Source organism: Colobus angolensis, unplaced genomic scaffold, assembly GCF_000951035.1.
Source record: "Colobus angolensis palliatus isolate OR3802 unplaced genomic scaffold, Cang.pa_1.0 Scaffold144, whole genome shotgun sequence".
Lineage (NCBI taxonomy): Eukaryota > Metazoa > Chordata > Mammalia > Primates > Cercopithecidae > Colobus > Colobus angolensis.
In genome coordinates, this window is record NW_012114533.1 from 2,482,319 (window position 1) to 2,502,004 (window position 19,686).

The 19,686-nt window shown below is 48.1% G+C and overlaps 1 protein-coding gene across 1 annotated transcript in view; it reads right to left on the reverse strand.

Moving 5' to 3' along the window:
- PAX2 (paired box 2) overlaps nucleotides 1-19,686 on the reverse strand; it is an 81,747-nt gene that overhangs the window by 42,893 nt on the left and 19,168 nt on the right. The window contains exons 4-5 of the mRNA XM_011935584.1: nucleotides 5,468-5,553; nucleotides 3,701-3,820 (exon numbers count right to left, since the gene is read on the reverse strand). Coding sequence (XP_011790974.1) covers nucleotides 3,701-3,820; nucleotides 5,468-5,553 — 206 coding nt within the window. The remainder of the gene's footprint in view (nucleotides 1-3,700; nucleotides 3,821-5,467; nucleotides 5,554-19,686) is intronic.

Below are 19,686 nucleotides of genomic sequence, written 5' to 3' on the forward strand. Positions count from 1 at the left end.
GAAGAAGTGAGGATTTTTGCATGATATGAACAGGGATTCTACCTTCTCAGACTGATGGACAGCCTGTCTTCTGGGTGCTTCAGAATATAACTTCCTTATCCATCTGGCCTGTCTACCTGTCTCATTCTGGGAGCTCCTGGGCTCTTGGGATGAGGGTCAAAGCCTCTTGACCAGCACATTTCTCAAAGGAAAGTCAGGGGGTGTTTTCCATACTCTCAAAGGCCAAGGCATGGGAAGGGGTCTCAAACAGGCTCACAGTCACGCCAGTTTTTCCCCAGAGTCACAGCTGATCAGTCCTTTCCTAATATCCCCAGGGAAATGATGGCTGCAGATACTAATAACACTGTCCATATTCTGAGTGCCAATGCCAATAATGTTCTGGGCATTATCACTGTGAGCACCAATAACTACTGCTGAGATTGTCTCCAATAACACCAGCACGCACTGCAGTGATTGTCCTCACTAATGCCCATCACCGTGACATTGTTAGAGCTGAAGAATAGGCTGAACTGTACCCAGAGCAAAAGAGGAGCAGCTTCCTGGAGGACAAAGAGGTTCACAGCTTGCCCCCAGGGTAAGACACTCCTAGGAAGATGCCACAGTGCTTGAGGCCAAAGGAGGGCCAGTCTAGCAGGGTCTTTAAGGGTCCTCCTGGAGGGAGATGAGCCCCTCCATTCCCTCGAGGGTCTAGCCCTTTGATGTGCATCCTCAGTCCCATCCCAACACCCCTCAGTTCCCCGTCAGTGTTCTCTTTTGCTGCAGTCCTGGCCCAGTCACTGAAGGACACACCTGGGTGTCTGCAGCCCATGCCCGAGGCTGCCTTCTGTGACTGGCCTGCCAGCTGCTTTGCTACCTTGGCCTGACTGCAGAGTTGGGCTACATCATCTTGACACATAATTATCTCCCCTATTCTTAATCATCTGAGCTGCTCCCTAATGCAAACTGGGCCTGGCTGCTTAGAAGCAACCAGAGTGGGGGAAACAGGAGGAGGGACTGCCACAGCTCTACCTTTGCTCTCTCCTCTCCTCTCCCTTCCCACCGGGGGCTGGTAGATCAGGATTGGAGGGGGAGGTCAGGGAGAACTGGTCTCCCTCATAGGCCTGGCCTCCTCCAGGGAAAATACAGCTCCATTTGGCCTGGGGTTGGTTAAGAGGAGTTGGTAAGAGGAGGAGAACCGTCTCTCAAAAAAAGAGTGCAGCCTCTGATATTTCTTGACACCTGGATAGGCCCAGCAGGTAAATGTTTCAGAGGAAACTTGGGGGCCCCATAATCTCTTGCTTTGAAGACTTCCACTGCTTCCTGCAACATGGCCCTGGTGCATCACTGTCACACTGCTGGAGCATGAGCTTCCCAAACCCAGCCCTGCTCCTTCCCTTCCTGCTCAGACTACTCCTGCCTTCAGGAAAAAAAAAAAAAAAAAAAGCCCAAACTCCTTCTATGGTCTAGACCTGGCCTGCTATCCTGTAGCTCTAACCTGTCTCCTCAGCCTTACTGTCCACCACATCTCTTTGTGCCTTCTATCCCTGCCAAAGCTGCCGTGCAGCCGCTGGTCAAAGGGCCTTCTGGTCACAAGGCTCAGTCTATCAGATAGAATTTCAGGTTACCATTGTCTCTGAACATTCTCCTCTTCATCCCTCAGGCCCCTCTTCAAAGAGCAGCCCTTCCTGGCCATGTACTCCCTCCCCAGCCCAGTTCCTGTGGCCCGCCATCTAAACCTCCATTGCAACAGGGTATCTGATGGGCCTATCTGCTCTTTGGGCTCACATGTTTAACATGCCCCACTAGAATGTAAGCTCCTTAAGGACAAGAATCATATCTTGTTCTGCTTTGGGATCCTATAGTACCAAGCCTTTCTTGAAACTGATGTCCAGGAAAGGTTCACTGAACTGAACTGATCAGAAACAATGAAGGTGATCAGCCGCTCAGGAGAGCACCCTGTTCTGGGCCAGCCAGGTGCAGCCCTGGGTGGGGCCACAGCCTCATGCCAGTGCCTCCCTACCCCCCGCCTTTCTTGCCCCACAGGAGCCCATGTGGCAGAGGGCATACTTGGCCACAGCCTCAGACTGAAAAGGGAGACTACAGAGGGGCATCTGTGGCCTCCCATGGGCCGCTGGGCCTCTCACCCCCTAAAAAACACAGGGGCTGCTGGTTAAGGGAGAGATCATTAGGGTTTGAGGCAGATTCTACCAAAGAACTCGGGGTGCCAAGGAGCTTAGCCAAGGCCTGAGTATGGGGAGCCTCAGGGAGAATTGGGACTTAGGGCCTTTCCCACAACCTCCCCCTGCCCATCAGGGGCTGCCGCCAAAACAACCACAATGAAATTTAGTGAATGGCAAAGGCCGTGGCAGCCAAATCGGTTTGGATATTTTGGAAGAAGGAGAAATAGAGCCAGACAAGCTGTTTCCCTGTGAAACGAGGCCATTAGGGCTTCTGGAAGGAGGCCAGCACTAGGTCATCACTGTCTTGCCAGGCCTAGGCCTCCCCTCCACGCTGTCCCTTCCGCTGGGGGCCAGGCCTCTCCCACTCTCTTCCCTCAGCCTAGGCTGGGGGATCTTGGACTGTGGGCCCAGGCAAGCTCAGCGTTGTCCCTTTTCTCTGCTCCTCACTCCATTAGGTTTCCCCTACCGAGGGTTTGTCTATGTGTGGAATGACCAGATAATTTATTGTCCAAACAGGACATTTCTAAGAGAAAAGGGAGACGCTGAGATGCTGACTGGCCAAGATGCAGAGACAACAGGCATAAATTGGGACTGTCCTGGGCTAATGGGATAGATGGTCACCCCTTTATGCTCATTGTTTGAGGATTCTGTCTCTTTCCTGGGAGATGTCTTTAAAATCCTCTGAAGGCCAGGAGATTACCACTTCTCCAGAGGGAACCATGAGAAAATGGGAGCAGAAAGCAGGCCGGAGACACTGGTGTCTCTGTTGATCTGGGTCTGCCAGCTCTGTGCCCCAGCTTCACGCATCAGAACAGAACCAGATGATCACCAAGAGACCCCCCAATGTCACAACATTTGAAAAACACTTTGTCCCAGGCTCATCCCCACCACTCTCCCCCTTATGTCTTTTCTTCTCTCCTCTTCCCCTTCCTTCCCCATTCCCTTTGACACTCTTCCTAACAGCTTGGCTGCACCTTGAGGCATTCCAGGCAGGTGAGGGAGAGGGCCAGGGGATTTGGAGTGGCATCTCTACTCATGGAGAAGAAGAGGAGAGAGGGGCCCCAAGTCCAGTTCCCTGTGAGGTTTGAGCCGGGGGCGGTGTGCATGTGTTAAAGAGAAAGGACACCAGGGTTGGCTGCACATGACATCACTCCCTCACCTCCGGACAGATTTGGATCATGTAAGGACAAGGTAGGTTGGCCTTTCATCCTCAGGTCAGGGACCAGGTGTTCCCCCAACTCCAAAACCTTCCCAAGGTAAATGGTTCCTGCTTCTCCTCCTGGCATCCCACAGGGATCGACAGGGTGAGCCCTAGTGGCAGGTGAGGCAGCCTGGGCTGCTGAGCAGATGGTGAAGCTGATGACCTCACCAGCAGCCACCCTCCCTCTCTCCAGGAGCCAGCAGGGCAGTGGGGGGACCTGGGCTTTGCTACTAAAATTGATCTTACAGCAGAGCAGCTGCGAGGCCAGGCCGAAACCGGAGCTTGGAGTTCAAGGACAAAGCATGTGAAGGGGAAGCCACACCTCTTCCCTCCTCCCTACCTTCATCACGTTTCCTCTTCTCACCATTGGAGCGAGGAATCCCCAGGATCCCATTGATGGAGTAGGATCCCACTGGGTCATTGGAGGCGCTGGAAACAGGAGGGGAGGCCGTGCTGGGAACTGGATGAAAGGAAGGAGGAAATGGCATCAGGATAGCAGTTGTGATCGTAGGCCAAAGCCCCAAGGCTGGGGGGCAGAGAGAAGCAGAGGACATAAGGAGGGATAAAGAGCCCATGTTCCTCTTGTTCCTCTACTTCCTCTGGGGTCTATTTAAGAGAGGATTGCATTGCCACATACAGGCTATTATTCACTTCTGTCCAGCCCTGAGGTAAGTGGTGCCCAGTCAACCCCAGGCCTTCTCTGCAGACCTGTGGATTTCACTGGGGTTCTCAAACTCACTATCCTAAAGATGGATGAAGTACAGGCCCAGGAAACACCAAAGCTGTCTCCATCTAGGCAGCACCTCCATGGTCCTCTAGAGAACACAGCTCTTTGGATACCCCCTTGCACAGCTCATCCAGTCCCTGGAGTTGGGCAAACCTTTCTAATGAAGACCCAGCTCATTGTTCTCAGTCTCCTGGACTGAGTCTTTACCAATCCTGATTTAAAGTCTGTGGCTTTCTAAGATCTGTCTCTGATTCTCTAGGGGACAAAAGACTGGTCCTGATGTTCCCCAGGAGTGTGCAAGTCTCTTTCTCAGCTGCTTTTGGTCTTGAAATCACTTGAGAAACTCCTAATTTCCCCCTTAGGGCACAGATTAGTGAACCCATTCACTCCCTGGTGATCAACTCAGGTACAGCCTGGCCCAACCCTCCCTCCCAGCACACATTGTAACACTGGCCTAGTAAACAACAGCTCCTGCCAACTCCTGGAGGGCCGGAACTAGCCATTTCTATTACCTGCTGGTCAAGAAAGAAGGGGACAACTGCCAAGAGGAGCAGCAGGAAAAATGTAACCACATCCCAGCCCCTCAAACCCCAGGCCTCATCTATGGCTACAGTAGCACCAAGTTTCTCCTTGGGCCAGAGGGAAGCTAGTCTATGTGCACTGGGGACAGAGGAGGAGTGTTAGCAGGTGTTCTAGTAGGCCTGGGTCACATCTTCGAGAGGCCCTAAGCATGGCTCAAAGAATGAGGAGGATGGAGAGAGGAAGAGAGATACAGAGTGGGTGAGACAGAGGTTGAGCAATTAAGAGAGAAAGGCCAAGAGGAAAGAGGCCATGAGGAAGGAGGGAGACAGAACAGAGCCAGAGCTACACCTAGGAGAGAAGAGAGGGAAGGGCAGAAGGAGAAAAGAGGAGGAGGCAAGGGGAGAAGACAGAAGTAAAATGTTAAGAACAAGATGGAATGTTAAACAAAGATGGAATAAGAAAGTTGATACGAAAGAAAGAGGGCACAGGTAGGGAGACAGAATCAGATAAAAACAAAAGATGACGGAGAAGGAGGGAGAGGGAAGCAGGAGGAGGAGAAGAAGAAAAAGAAGGAGAAATGCTAGAAGAAAAACACTTAGAGAGAGGAGAGGAGGGGAGAGGATAGGGATGACTAAAGCAGGGAAGAGGGAAGTGACACAGGTGGGAGGCAAAGAACAATCCTAGTAAACCAGTATCTCTCAGGGAGACCCTATGTGGACAGGAGTTCAGGCGAGAGGAGTTGGCAAATAAGATGGGCCCTGGACCTCAACCGGGCAGGCAGTTCCCAGTGTTGGAGCTGCATTTCCTGCCTTTCTCTAGGTGGGATCTGGCTTCCTCCCCTTCCCTGAGCCCTCTTACCAATGGTGTGGCCAGGGGCGGTCACTCCTGTCCCAGCCCCATCCGGCGTTGGGTGGAAAGGCTGCTGAACTTTGGTCCGGATGATTCTGCAACAGCGTCACAACAGCATCACACATCATATGCCCACTCCTACCCCAGCCAATTCCAGCCCAGCCCTGCAAAGGGGCTCTCTCCCAAGTTCCTCAGCGGTTTCCTCATCCATCTGCTCCCTGCGTCCCTGCCCTCACTGACTGCTGCAAGGCACAGGGTTTTCCTCCTGTTGGCTCTGCAGATCCAACCTAATGCAGCTCTGGGTGAATGAAGCCTGCCTTATGTCCTGCTATGTGCATCACCCAAATTATTGTTTGATTTTTGGTAGCAAGGATCAGGGCAGTAGACCCAGTGAGCACAGCATTCTTTCTCTTTCTGCAGGGTGAGGACTGCCCTGGTGGCCTGTTGTCCATCTTTCTCTCCTCAACCACACACGCATCTCCTCCTGGTACCAGGACCTCCTGTGTTTTGAGATCATTTTGGAGCTGGCTTTCCTACTTGGGGCTGTATCACAGTCCTTCAGAGTTGAGAGGATGAGATTTCCCCATATCCTGAAAGACTGAGAAGTAGTCAGGGAGGGGCTGGGTCACAGGTGACCCTTTGTCCCCAGGACTCCAACACAGCACACAGTCCCCTTGCCAGATGTCAGGTCCTGAACAACCTCTTCTTGAGCCCACTTACTGCCCTCAAACAAGTCAGAGCCCTGTTCCCATATGGCTGGCTGGTTTGCTGGCCTCCTTTTCTGAGGTTCTTACTTGGATTGCGGCTTCTTCGCCAGCCTGATTGAAACGTCTGGTGCCCTCTCTGTACATCTTGGGGAGAAGGGGCCAAATCAAACATTCCAGGAGCCTGCTTTTCAGGGATCTGAAAAACCCAGGGCTCAGTGATGCCAAAGACCAGTCCCAGGGCCAAGACTGAGGAATGCTCCCCCCACCCACTGGTCAAATGAGGGGCCTTTGGAAGCCACTTTTCTGATAGCGTTGCTCTTCCCCACAGAGAGGCATGTGAGCCAAGCTCACCTCAACCAGCCAGGTGAGTCACAAACCATGAACCAAGTCAGCTCTAAAAGCTTTTCCTGAACACTTGCAGGCGTTGGGATAAGCCAGCTCACAGTGCTGGATATGAAGGTGGGGAGGGGAGACTTAACCCCTGAAAAAGCTAAGTTACCAGAGGGAATCAGGTAATTAGTGCTGGAAAGTTGGAGCGGGGGAACCATTCCCCTTGCAGGAGAGGGAACTGGGGAAGAAGTCGCTGAAGACAGGGAAATTGACGTAGTTCTTCAAAGCCGAGTAGGGCTGAAATCAGAGGCACAGAGGATGGCGGAAAGGACACTGGGCTACGTGGCAGGGGCCCTGAGTCCTGCTTCTGATTTTGCATTTAAGAAGCCACATAGCCTTGGTCTCATCTCTCAACTTCTCCGGGCCTCAGCTTCTTCAGTTGTAAATGAAGGGGTTCGACTACAGGATCTCCACTGTCTCTTTCCCCAGTAAAAAATAACTTGATCCTAAGATGAACAAAGAGGTAGAGGGGAGGGCATCACAAGCTGGTGGAAGCAGAAGCCACGCGAACCTGCTGCCTTCTGGGTTAATGCCCAGAGCGGTCAGCCAGAAAGAGTGGAGGCAGGCAAAGGACTAAAAGGAAACAAGGGTGAAAACTTGGATGTGATGAGAATCATCACCATTTTCCACTTACTGAACATCTACTATGTGCCAATATTATACACAATTTATATGACTTATATACATTACTGTTAATTCGCACAACCACCTCCAAAGTAGAGACTATTATCCTCATTTTGCAAATTGAAAACCAAAGCTGAGACAAATTTAAGTAGCTCACTCAAGATCACACTACTGGCTGGGTGCAGTGGCTCATGCCTGTAATCCCAGTACTTTGGGAGGCAGAGACAGGCAGATCTCGAGGTCAGGAGTTTGAGACCAACGTGACCAACATTGTGAAACCCCGTCTCTACTAAAAATACAAAAATTAGCCAGGCGTGGTGGTATGCACCTGTAATCACAGCTACTCAGGAGGCTGAGGCAGGAGAATCGCTTGAACCCAGGAGTTGCAGTGAGCTGAGATTGTACCACTGCACTCCAACCTAGGTGACAGTGTAAGACTCAGTCTCAAAAAAAATATCACGGTACCAATTAGGGCAGACTCAGAACACAGCCTCTAAAATCTATGCTTTTTGTTACTTTGTCATCCTGCCCCCAACATGTAGGAACCAGGTTTAGAGGGTCTTAAGCCATGAGTGATTTCTAAACGAGGGGGTATCTGTACAAACGGATCCCAGTAAAGCAACATACATACACATGAGGCATGAGGCGATATGGAGCTGGTCTCAGGAAAGAAAGGGAAGAATTTGCAAGACAAGAGGAAGGCAGAATGGCTGGAGTTTGGCAACCAGCTGGAGTCAATCATGGCTTTACAACCTCAGTTTTGTGTAACTGGAAGCTTGGTGGAGTTTACATCAGCAGGTCAGGAATAAGGCTGTAGGGAGGTGACTGGTTTTGGAGGGAAGTGGTGGTGTTGGTCCTAGATGTGCAGCATTTGAGATGAAAGAGGAGCATCCAGGTGCAATGCCCCTGCATCAGCAGGCAAAGAGGTATGGATTTAGAAGACTGTCAGGGATCAGGGAAAGGAGTGTTTAAAAGACAAGAGGCCTAAGGAGTGGATACTGGAGGACATTTACTTCTAGGGACTGGGAAAAGAAAGTGACCTTGCATAGGAGTCAGAGAATTGGTTGCACAGGAAATGGCAGACCAAGGCAGGTCAGTTTCACCTAAGTCAATGGAGAAGAATGTTTCAAGAAAAACACAACCTGCAGTGCCAATGGCAACATGGAGACTGAAGGGAATTGGGAACAAGAAGAGGCACAGATTTGGGATTCCGGTGGCCATTAGTGGCTTTGAGGAGGAGTCTCAGCAAAGCAACTGGTGCAGGAGCCAGACAGAACAAGGTTAGGGAATGCATAGGGAGGAAAGCGAGGCAGGGTGGTAAATGGAGAGTATTGCCTCAGAAGTTTTTGGAAAAGGAAAGGACAGGAAAGTGTGGAAGGTGGAGGATGGAATGGGTAGCTAAGTGGAAGGAAGGACTTCCTGGGTAGGAAAGACCTGGATAAGCTTGTAGACTGAGGAGGAAGAACCAGTGAAGAGGAAGAGACTGAAATTGCCTTAGGGACTGTGGATGATTAACAGAGCAAGAGAGAACAGGGAAAAATGGAGTGCAGACTCCAGGGAAGTGTTAGCCAGAGATGGCATATTTTCAGGTGACCAAAGCTTTGAAAAGGAGCTTTTACGGCTTTTATCTCTCAGCAAAGCAGAAGGCAAGGTCATCTCCCAAGAGTCGGAGGGAAGGTTTGGAGTATGATCACAATGGAAAAGATTGGATAGTAGTTGAGAGGTGGTGTACAATCACCTACAAGAAAAGTCTAGAAAGATGCTGAGCAGCTCAGAGTAGCTGCTCCTAGTTTACTGCAGCAAAAGCTTCTGTGAGCTCACTGGGCCTGTGGGTGGCTCTGGCTTGAGGGCTGATGGGCTCTTGACTAAGGGAACCCCAGGGGTGGGGCTGGTTGAGAGAGATAACTGGATGGGCTTGGGGAGTTTCTGTCTTTGTTACCCAGAGCCTCTGACCCCTAGGGCACTGGCGCAAATTTAGCTGAGGCAGCAAGTGATGGAAAATCACTACTCCCTGACAGCGGCTTGTGGTGCATGGAGGAGGAGCTGGGCAGGGTGCCTGCTGTGAGTTACTAATGCTCTTGGTGTCCATCCATGACCCCAGGCAGTGGGCACTTGCCAGTCCCTAGAGCTGATCTCGGAGAATTTAAGAACTGGGATAGTGGAAATCTGACGGTCATCCATTGTGCTCTTGTCTCCCATACGACAACCCAACAACTCATGGCAATTTCACTCGGGGCTAAAGGATGAATGAAGTAAAGCAGTTGATGATGATGGCCTGATACCATTTCCCCGTGTTCCTTCTCCTTCTCCAGTTCTTTTTCATACCTGGCCTCACAAGACAGCCAGACACACACCAAACTTCCATGGCTCTGGGCAGGTTTAGCCTGGAAGGTCAAGTTCTGGATATAGATCCCTGGAGGGTGCAGCCAGGACCCTGGAGGACACAGCTCTGCTCAGAAGCTTGGAGGTGTCATTTTTTCCATATCCACAGAGAGACTGACCTGCCAGGGTGCCCGCTCCCCACTTCTCTTTCCTTCACAGGATACTCTTTCTCCTCCACCATTTCTGATGAGAGCTCGCCCTTTCCTGGGGACCTCCAGGGCTTTGGCCAGGGCCCCGCACGGGGACTTCCAGGCACTTAGAGTCTCCCACACTTCCAAGGGAGTGAGAGCAGCAAAAGGAAGAAGGGTATGGGTTCTGGGCTCAGCCTGCCTTAGTCTGAATCCTGGCTTTGTTACTTGTTGCCTGTGAAACCCCTGGCAGTTTCTTATTCCCTTCTCTGTAAAATAAGATAACACTACCATACACTTCATAGGACTGTAGTGAGGACTAAATAGGACACTCCATGTAAAGTGATTAGTATGATGGTTGGTTCAATAAATGCTACCTATAATAACAATGATGACCAGTATTATTATTCCTACGGGTGATCCCTAGGTCCGCTGCTTTCAATTTAGGGGCTGAGCCAGATGCAGGCAGGAGACCTCCCTACCCAGTATGCCCCAGACTGGTCAATGCAGGTGCCACTGAGACCCTGGGAAGAGCACTGAGAAGACGAGAAACTGCAGCAGCAGTGGCAACATCTGACCCAAAAGGAAGTTGCGTCAGACTCTGAGGAAGACAGACTGGGGACTGGACCAAGCCCCACTGGGCTCGCTGGCAAGGATCCACAGGGGGTCGTGGCAGGACTTCAGAGCAAAGGATGACAGGGCAGGTGGGGAGGCCACTCCCTCATTGGTTAAATTCCTGGAAGACCCCCACCTCTCACCAACTTGGATATCAACACAATCTCAGGCTCTGTGAGTAAGAATGAAAGCCCTGTATGAGACTCCTATTAACACTGTGTTAGACTCAAGAAGAAAGAGAGAAGCCCTCCACCTTTTAAGAGAGCACCAGACATTCCTACTCCTCTTCTAGTTCTGCTCTCTCTCTTCCTCCTCCTTCCCCATTCTTTTCTCTGTGTTTCACTCTCTGTCTCTCCCTTCTCTTTCTCTGCTCCTCTCTCTACTTCCCCTCTCTTTGTATGTCTGTCTGTCTCCTTGCATCCTGAAGTCCCAATGTGGCTATGAGAGTTTATTGATTCCTGGGAGCTGGGGGAAAGCAGGAGGCAGGGCTGGGGTGCAGGCTCAGGGATGGAAATAGAAGGCTATAAATTATTTGTGACAGGAAAGCAATAGTGGCAGAGTGCTGAGCACAAGTCCTGTGTCACTATTAGATTCCTTTTAGCCTGATGACACTGTAAAAAAGGTTAAGTGTCTGCTGGAATCGTACACCTGGGGGGCCGGGGCAGCCTGGGAGCAGAACAAGCCACTGAGAGCAGGTATATCAATTCTCCAGGCCAATAATATTCCTCTCATTGATCGCCACGCAAAGTTCAAAAATCTCATTACAGCCAGGCAGACCGGGAACTTTTTACAAATCAATAGAATGATATAATGTATGTATACTTAGTACAAATGTATCTATTCATCTATCCATCCATCCACAGTCCGCCTCAGGGTTTCCAAGTTAACCTACCCATTATATTATGTTATGTTATGTCTGATATTATATTGCATTATATTATATGATAATAAATGGTGTGCAAAAACTCCCTGAGGTGGAGACAAGAAGAGGTCCTATTAGCATTGAGGTGACCTCAGACAGCTCACCTTGGGAGGAGTAAGGTGGCAGCATTTACAGGACTAGGCTGGGCAGGATTTCTAGGAGCAATGCTTCCTCAGGAGAGGCTCTAGTTTGAAAACAAAACCAAAATACTGTCTACTGAGTATCTACTACATGTTAGGCAATGTTCTATGTACTTCAAATAAATAGTTCACTTAATCCTTACAAAATCCTTGCATTTTGCACACAAGGCTTATTACAACTTGCCCAAAGTCACCCATTTAATAAATAGCAAATCTGGGATTTGAATTCAGGTAGACTAATCCTAGGGACTAATCCCTTACCTGATAAAATAGACTGCCTCCAGGGGAGAGACACCCAAAGGCCCCATATTTAAACTTCTATTTTCAGTCCCTTCTGAGAAATGAAGGGTGAGGGGTTTCCCTGAACCTCAGTTTTCCTCACTAGAAAATGGGAGTAATAACACCTGCTGGACCCAACTGCTGACAACCCCTGTACATTGGGTCTCCAAGCTTGTCACCATGAAATCCTTTCCTGCTGTCTAGAACAGACTTGCTTCCCAATTTTAGAATTACTTCCTGGCAGAGCTTGAACAAACCAGTGACATGACCAGGCTTGGGGCAGGCTGCTCTTAGGAACAAGATGTCAAGTATCTGGATATATGTGTTATATACATGTATAAATCAGCTTAAATTGTCCTGGAGTAAACTGCCCACTTTAGAGTCTTTGCAGAAAATATTTAATCCCTGGTATGGGGAGAGTCTTTCCTGATTCAGTAAATCAAAGGCACTCCAGGGTAGAGAATGTGCCAGATTAGCTGGCCCCACTGCCCACTAAGTCAGACAAGTGGTCATGGGGGCCTCTGCCAGTGGCCTCAGGCAGCCTGGGCATTATAAACTTGATCATCCTAGAGAACAAAATGATATTTGCAGCTGGGCATGGTGGCTCAAGCCTATAATCCCAGCACTTTGGGAGGCTGAGGCAGGTGGATCACTTGAGGTCAGGAGTTTGAGACCAGCCTGGCCAACATGGTGAAACCCCATCTCTACTGAAAATACAAAAATTAGCCGGACAGGGTCTCACACACTTGTGGTTCCAACTACTCGGGAGGCTGAGGTCGGAGAATCACTCGAACCCACGATTGCAATGGTGAAGTGGAACCCAGGATTGGAGGAGGCAGAGGTTGCAGTGAGCCGAGATGGTGTTACTGCATTCTAGCCTGGGCTGCACAGTGAGACTCTGTCTCAAAAAAAAAAAAAAAAGATATTAAAAAGGATATTTGCAGCCAGGTGTGGTGGCTCACACCTGTAATCCCAACACTCTGGGAGGCTGAGGTGAGTGAATCATGAGGTCAGAAGTTCAAGACCAGCCTGGCCAAGATGGTGAAACCCTGTCTCTACTAAAAATGCAAAAATTAGCCGGGCGTGGTGGTGGGTGCCTGTAATCTCTGCTACTGGGGAGGCTGAGGCAGAGAACTGCTTGAACCCGGAGGTGAAGGTTGCCGTGAGCAGAGATCGTGCCATTGCACTCCGGCCTGGGTGACAGATTGAGATTCCGTTTCAAAAAAAAAAAAAAGAAGACTTTTGCTTCAGCGAAGGATATTTTGCCCAGTTAATGCAAGTGGTTATCGCTTCAACTCAAGTCTTTGAGAGCTGCCTATATCACGCACATATCCATGGCTTGGCCCCGAGGCAAGTTAGCAACACTAACAGCGGGAGACTTTTCACAGCAGAACCTTGAGTGAGATATCATAGATCACCTAGGAAATGTTTACCTCTCCTGGAAATGGTCCCTACTCCTGAGAACTCTAAGGAGCTAGAATCTCCGGCTTTGTATACCCCAGGAACTGAAAAATTGAAATTTACTTCCTCCTCTCCACAGAAACACAAAGGAAACAGCATCTCCCCTGCACGTGGCTTCCTTTAAGGCAGGCCTGAATCACTTAACACAGAGGTTTTTGTAACCTTTGGCTGCAGTTTGGGTTGAGTTTAGAGGTCTTTTTGCCCATGCTCACTAACACGCCTTGCAGGTTTCAGTCTGGATAACTGACCATATGTCAGGCCCAGTTCTGGACATGGCCACTGATAAGGGTCAGGTCATTCTTCAGAATTGTGGGCAGGACCTTCCATTCTGGCTGTGGCAGGCTGTTGCTGGCATACACAGGTTCCAGGTTACCACAGTTCCTTCCAAATGTGTCAACTCTTGTTGACTCTCAGAAGTCATAGCTGAGCGCCAAGAAATGAAAGTCCTACCAAAAAGCTGGCAGAAGGGTTTCCTCAAACTACTGCCCTTGAACTACCTGCATTAGAATCCCCTGGGGTGCTTGCTAAAATGCAAATCACCGGGTCCCACCTCAGACCTGAATTAGAGTTTCTGAACTCTATTTGAGAAGACTAGCTTAAGTCAGGGAGTGAAGAAACCATCCTTCTGGTTGGTTTCTCAAGGATCCTTGAGAATCCTCCCAAGGATCCTTCTGGTTGGATCCTTGGGAGAGTTGGGAAGAAGTCTTAGTGAGTTAAGAAATTTCCTTTCTCATACTCTATCAATCCACGTTTCTCTCCATCTATTTACCCTGACTCCAGCTGACATAGTCACCAAAATTCAATAAGCTATCAGTTGCTCTGTGGAAACAAAACCATACGTTAAAAATTGAAATAATTTCTTTTTTTTTTTTGAGACGGAGTCTCGCTCTGTTGCCCAGGCTGGAGTGCAGTGGCGTTATCTCAGCTCACTGCAAGCTCTGCCTCCCGGGTTCATGCCATTCTCCTGCCTCAGGCTCCCGAGTAGCTGGGACCACAGGCGCCCGCCACCTCGCCCGGCTAACTTTTTGTATTTTTTAGTAGAGACGGGGTTTCTCCGTGTTAGCCAGGATGGTCTCGATCTCCTGACCTTGTGATCCACCCGTCTCGGCCTCCCAAAGTGCTGGGATTACAGGCTTGAGCCACCGCGCCCGGCCAAAAATTGAAATAATTTCAAAATGGTTTTTGGTACATTCCAGGATGATAAATTCCAAATTCCAAGTAGGTTACTTAGATACCAGGCATATATTCTGCATCAACTTAGCCTTCAAAGACTGGCATTGAGGGCGATTATCTTTCTACCTCATGCCCCTGAGAGCCCAGGCCAGAGGCAATTTACCAGGCTAGATGGGCCATGGGGCTGGCCCAAGGGGGCAATAGTGATGGTTTATATGATGAATGGTAAGCATATGGATTGATTTAACTTCAAGATATGCATAGGTTTAAAAATTAAGGGGCAATGTGTTTAACTAACCATTTGGAAACCAGTCTGCGGTGCATGCCAAGCCCAGAGCGTGATCAGACTAGCTTCTCTCACCACTGGCCCTGCCCTCATCTGTCAGAGCTTCTGGCTAGAGTTGGAGTCTACCAGCTGTTCACCCCCATGGTCCTGCTTGGGAAGCTCCAGAGGCTTGAAGACTGCTTGATATAAGGTGAACAAGGTACTGCTATAGATTCATTGCTGGAATCAAGTCTCCCACTCTGCACCTGTCCATCACCTACTCCCGTCCCACCACAGGCATGCCCACCTCCCTCTGCAGTCACCTGAGCAGGAGCAGCAAGCCTGATAGTGACTGCCTGGCCTCCCTACCTCTAGCCTTTCCTACCTCTCACCTATTTAGGCATTCGAAAACAGTCCATCAGTCTTTCTCTGTCTCTTCCTGAAAGAATGTGATACGGCTAAACTCTACAATCACTTCCTATCACCTATAGGATAAATTCAGAATTCTTCAGCCCAACCTTCAAAATCTTCCCTAATCTGGCTCTATCCTAGCTTTCCAATCTATTTCTCTCTGTTTCCCTCTTCCTCTCAGGGTCTAGCACAGAGCTGAAACCTTGTTTTCTTGCTTACTCAATTCACATAGTAGAGTCCTTCCCTGAACTCTGAGCTCTGCAAGGGCAGATGTCACTGCTATTTTTCTCATGACTGTCTTTCTCCAGCACCTAGCAATGGTGTCTGGTATAATGTAAGTATTTGATAACTATTTGTTCAATAACAAATGAATATTGTTAACAATAACAATAATATGTTCTTGTTTTTTGTTTTTGTTTGTTTGTTTGTTTGTTTTTGAGATGGAGTCTCACACTGTTGCCCAGGCTGGAGTACAATGGCACAATCTCAGTTCACTTCAACCTCTGCCTCCCAGGTTCAAGCAATTCTCCTGCCTCAGCCTCCCGAGTAGCTAGGATTATAGGTGCGCACCACCATGCCCAGCTAATTTTTGTATTTTTAGTGGGGACAGGGTTTTACCATGTTGGCCAGGCTGGCCTCAAACTCCTGACCTCAAGTGATCCTTCCACCTCGGCCTCCCAAAGTACTGGGATTACAGGCATGAGCCACTGCGCCTGGCCAATAATAAAAATGACACAATCTTAAGGGACACAGTGGGCCAATATACGCTTACTATGTACCAGGCACTGTGCAAAGCACTTCATGCAGATTATTTAACTTAATTCTCACAAGTACCTATGAAGATTATTGTCCATAACCTACAGGTGTGGAAGCTGAGACTCAGAGAGGTTAGGTAACTTACAGAAGGTCACACAGCTGTTAAGTAACACAGCCAGAATTTAAATCTGAGTGTCTCACTCCAGAACTTATGCTGCTAACCATTGAATAGAATAAGTCAGTCATATCAAGAACAGATGGTAGAATCTATGAGAGGCTAGGCCTGAATAGAAGAGCTGAATTTAATAGTAGTAAAAACAATAACTATCATTTATTTCGTATTCACTGTACGACAGGTATTATAATGAATGTATTTTCTCATTCTAATTCAACTATAACTCTATCAAATAACCATCCTCTCTATTTCGCCTAAGAAACAACAGAAAGGCCAAGCAACTTGCCCAAAGTCACATGCTTAATAGCACTGGAGTCAGAATTTTTTTGTTTGGTTGGTTTTTACTTTTTTCAATTGACATATAATTATGCATGTGCATTGGGTAAGAGCCAGACATTGGATCCAGGCTTGTGACTTCAATGTCTGTAGGATGAACCATTTGACCTTTTTGGGAAATTTATATATATATATATATGCACATATATATATATTAACTATTTGGACATGAACAAATTTTTCCTTCAGCCTTTTCATATCCATGATTTTGGAAAATTGAGCAATTATATATGTAGACAATTAACAGAGAGCACATGTAGCTGTGATTTTAAACATGCTTATTCTCTCCCATGCATGTGCCATAGCTGTATTTAATAAGCATCATGTCTGCGTTACAAACAAACCACAATTTTAGATTAAGTGGCTATAGGCTTCAGTGAATTTTATATGCACTGGTAGGTTTGGGGGGCAAATTTTCCAAATTATTTTCACCTATCTAGTATCCAAATCATGTACATGATTGCATGATGATACTACATATAGATGTTTCTCAATTTCTGTTTTGAGGATCCATTTCTATGATTAGTGTATCTTTATAGTCAGGTCTGCTCCAATGCATTGATCTAAGGTTTATAATAGTGGATATATTTATCAAAACCTACTTCATGAATACCTGCCAAGTTATGCCCATTTCTGTCAAATATGTAAACTACAGCGAGACTACACCATCACTGTTCCCTTCCCGGGGTGTTTGAGATTTTCACATCACAATCATGTTTTTATATTGGTCCATGCACCAGTATTGATGTACATAAATGTGCATTTGTATACCTGTGTATCTCTCTGTCTATGGCCAGGATGGGGTGGGGGAGGGGGATGTGGAAATGAGAGAATTATTAAATGCCAAGTAGCTGTGCAATAAATTCCATTGATTTTATAAACTCCAACTTGTCTTCAGTCTCCTTCCATTCTTTATCCTGGGGGCATTGCAACAAAAACCTATTTTAAATACCTTTGCTTCCCCCCCTCCTCCTCCCCAAAAAAGTGTCAATATTTTATTTGGATTTTTAACTTCGCTCCATAACAGTTGTTTGACCTCCTGACTCGTGCGAGTCACATAAATTCTGGGACTTTATTCAGGAGCCATGTTCCTGCTATTGAATAAGCAATTTGGGAGGGTGAATTAATGACTTGTGCTGTTGCTGGAAAGTCCCTGAAGAAATATTAAAATTGCTTGCAGACTGAATCGATACTCCGTGAACACCCAGCAAGAGAGGGCTTTGGCTCTGGAATGGCCACAGAAGGTAGGGCTGGGTAGATGAAGGGGAATTCCTGCACCCAGCTTGGTGAGCTCTCCTCCCACCACCACCTTTCCCTTTATCCCTGGAGCTCTGTCATTTTCAGTAACAGCAAAGTCTTATTAAACCCCAACCAAGATAGAACTGAATTGTCCTGTCTCGGGGAGCAGGCTCAGGGGACAGTTTACTCTCTTACTAGCAATGAGAGCCCAGAGGCCTTATTAGAGATGATGGTCTGGACACGTACACCTGCTGGAGAAACGGCATGGTGCTGCTGCTTTCTGGCAGGTTGCATTGTGCTTGGGAGGACTGCAGCTGCGATTGTTTTCTGCTGGGTGTGCAGGAGAATTGGGTGCTGCGCTACTGGCTCTGTCTCTGTGTGTGCCTGCCCACGTGGCTCAAGTGGCCACATGATTTCAGCCTGTGGGTATGGGTGTGCCTATGGGATGCAGAGTTTGAATTGTGTTGTGCATTATCGTGTATTGTTGCATTGTGTTGACGCATTCCAGCAGCTGGCTTAATGTTTGTTACTTGGTGTTTTGTGGTATTGTATTGAGGTGGCTGCACTTTGTGTAACACTGAGTTGGAGGAATGTGAGTATTGTTTGGTGGCAGTGTCTGTGTTTCTACTTTGAATTATTGTGTTCATGGATCATATCAGCATCTTTTTTCCCTAATGTATGTCTTAGAGATTAGGTTAATGGATGTCTCCTTGGTGATGTGGGTTGAGTAACGATGCTGGATCTGGGTGGTGGTGTACGATTCGGTAATTGCTTTAATTGCCTTCTTGGTGTGGTTGTGGGTGAGAGGATCCATCCTTTAGCTTTTTTAGCTTACTCTGGCCTGGTCATTTACACTGCTGCTTTTCAGAAGGAAGATTCGAGATGCAGGACAAATATCTTCTTGATGACCAAGAATACGATTCTTTTCTTCTTGGAAGCAAATGTCCCTGCTCTGCTGAACAGTTATGACTTTACCAAATGAGAACAGGTCTGCCTGATTTGGAGAGTTAAGCCCCTAGACCAAACCTTATGCCAATTGAGAGTCTAGATCCTTGCTGCAGTTAGAGGAGGATGGACGGGAGTAAACTTCCCAATCCCAATGGAAACAGCAGCATAAACTCTAGTTCTAAGAATCCCCATTCCACCCTACTCTGTGGCTCTAACCATTAGCATCTTCTTCCTTCCCAGTATCTCCAGATGACACGGCTCAGCAGTGACTTGCACTGAGGAACACACACCATGGAAGAGTACAGAGATACATAGAGGTGTGACCATCTGCTAGGGTGCAGGGTCCCTGTTTTGATCTTGTAAGAGACTGCAAAATATACAGAGTTCCTCAAGAGATTGCCTATGCCTGCACTTCCCTTGATCCAAAGTAGATATGAAGTATGGCATAGGAGATAAGCATGTGGGTTTTAGAGCCAGGACTGCATGGGTTCAAATCCTACTTCTGCTACTTATCCTGTGACCCTGAGCAACTTACTTAACTTCTCTGTACTCCAGCTACCTCATCTATAACAATCCTATAAAGCCCTATGGGGTTGTTTAGGATGCTTAAATCAATTAATGCATGTAACATGCTTATAACAGTTCCTACTGTAGTAAGCACTTGCTAACCACTATGATGATGATAATGATGATAAATATAAAGGCTTTCTGAGTAAAGCAGCCATAAGGTTGACCTATGTATGTATATAAACATGTACACATATGTGCTAGTATACATAAAATCCTAAGACAAATTAAGGTGTGTGTGTGTGTGTCTGTGTGTGTGTGTGTTTTTTTTTTTTTTTTTTTTGAGACAGAGTCTCGCTCTGCCCCCAGGCTGGAGTGCAGTGGCCGGATCTCAGCTCACTGCAAGCTCCACCTCCCGGGTTCCTGCCATTCTCCTGCCTCAGCCTCCCGAGTAGCTGGGACTATAGACACCCGCCACCTCGCCCGGCTAATTTTTTTGTATTTTTAGTAGAGACGGGGTTTCACTGTGTTAGCCAGGATGATTTCGATCTCCTGACCTTGTGATCCGCCCGTCTCGGCCTCCCAAAGTGCTGGGATTACAGGCTTGAGCCACCGCGCCCGGCCGTGTGTGTGTGTTTTAAGCAGAGAAGTGCAAAAATTGCAGCCAAGTAGCACAGGGGCAGAGGGTAGTTCTCTCTCTGCCATCTGGGCAGTGGCAGGGGCTGGGGGTTGACAGAGCTCACCACTGCCTATGCCCACACAGAGGGCAG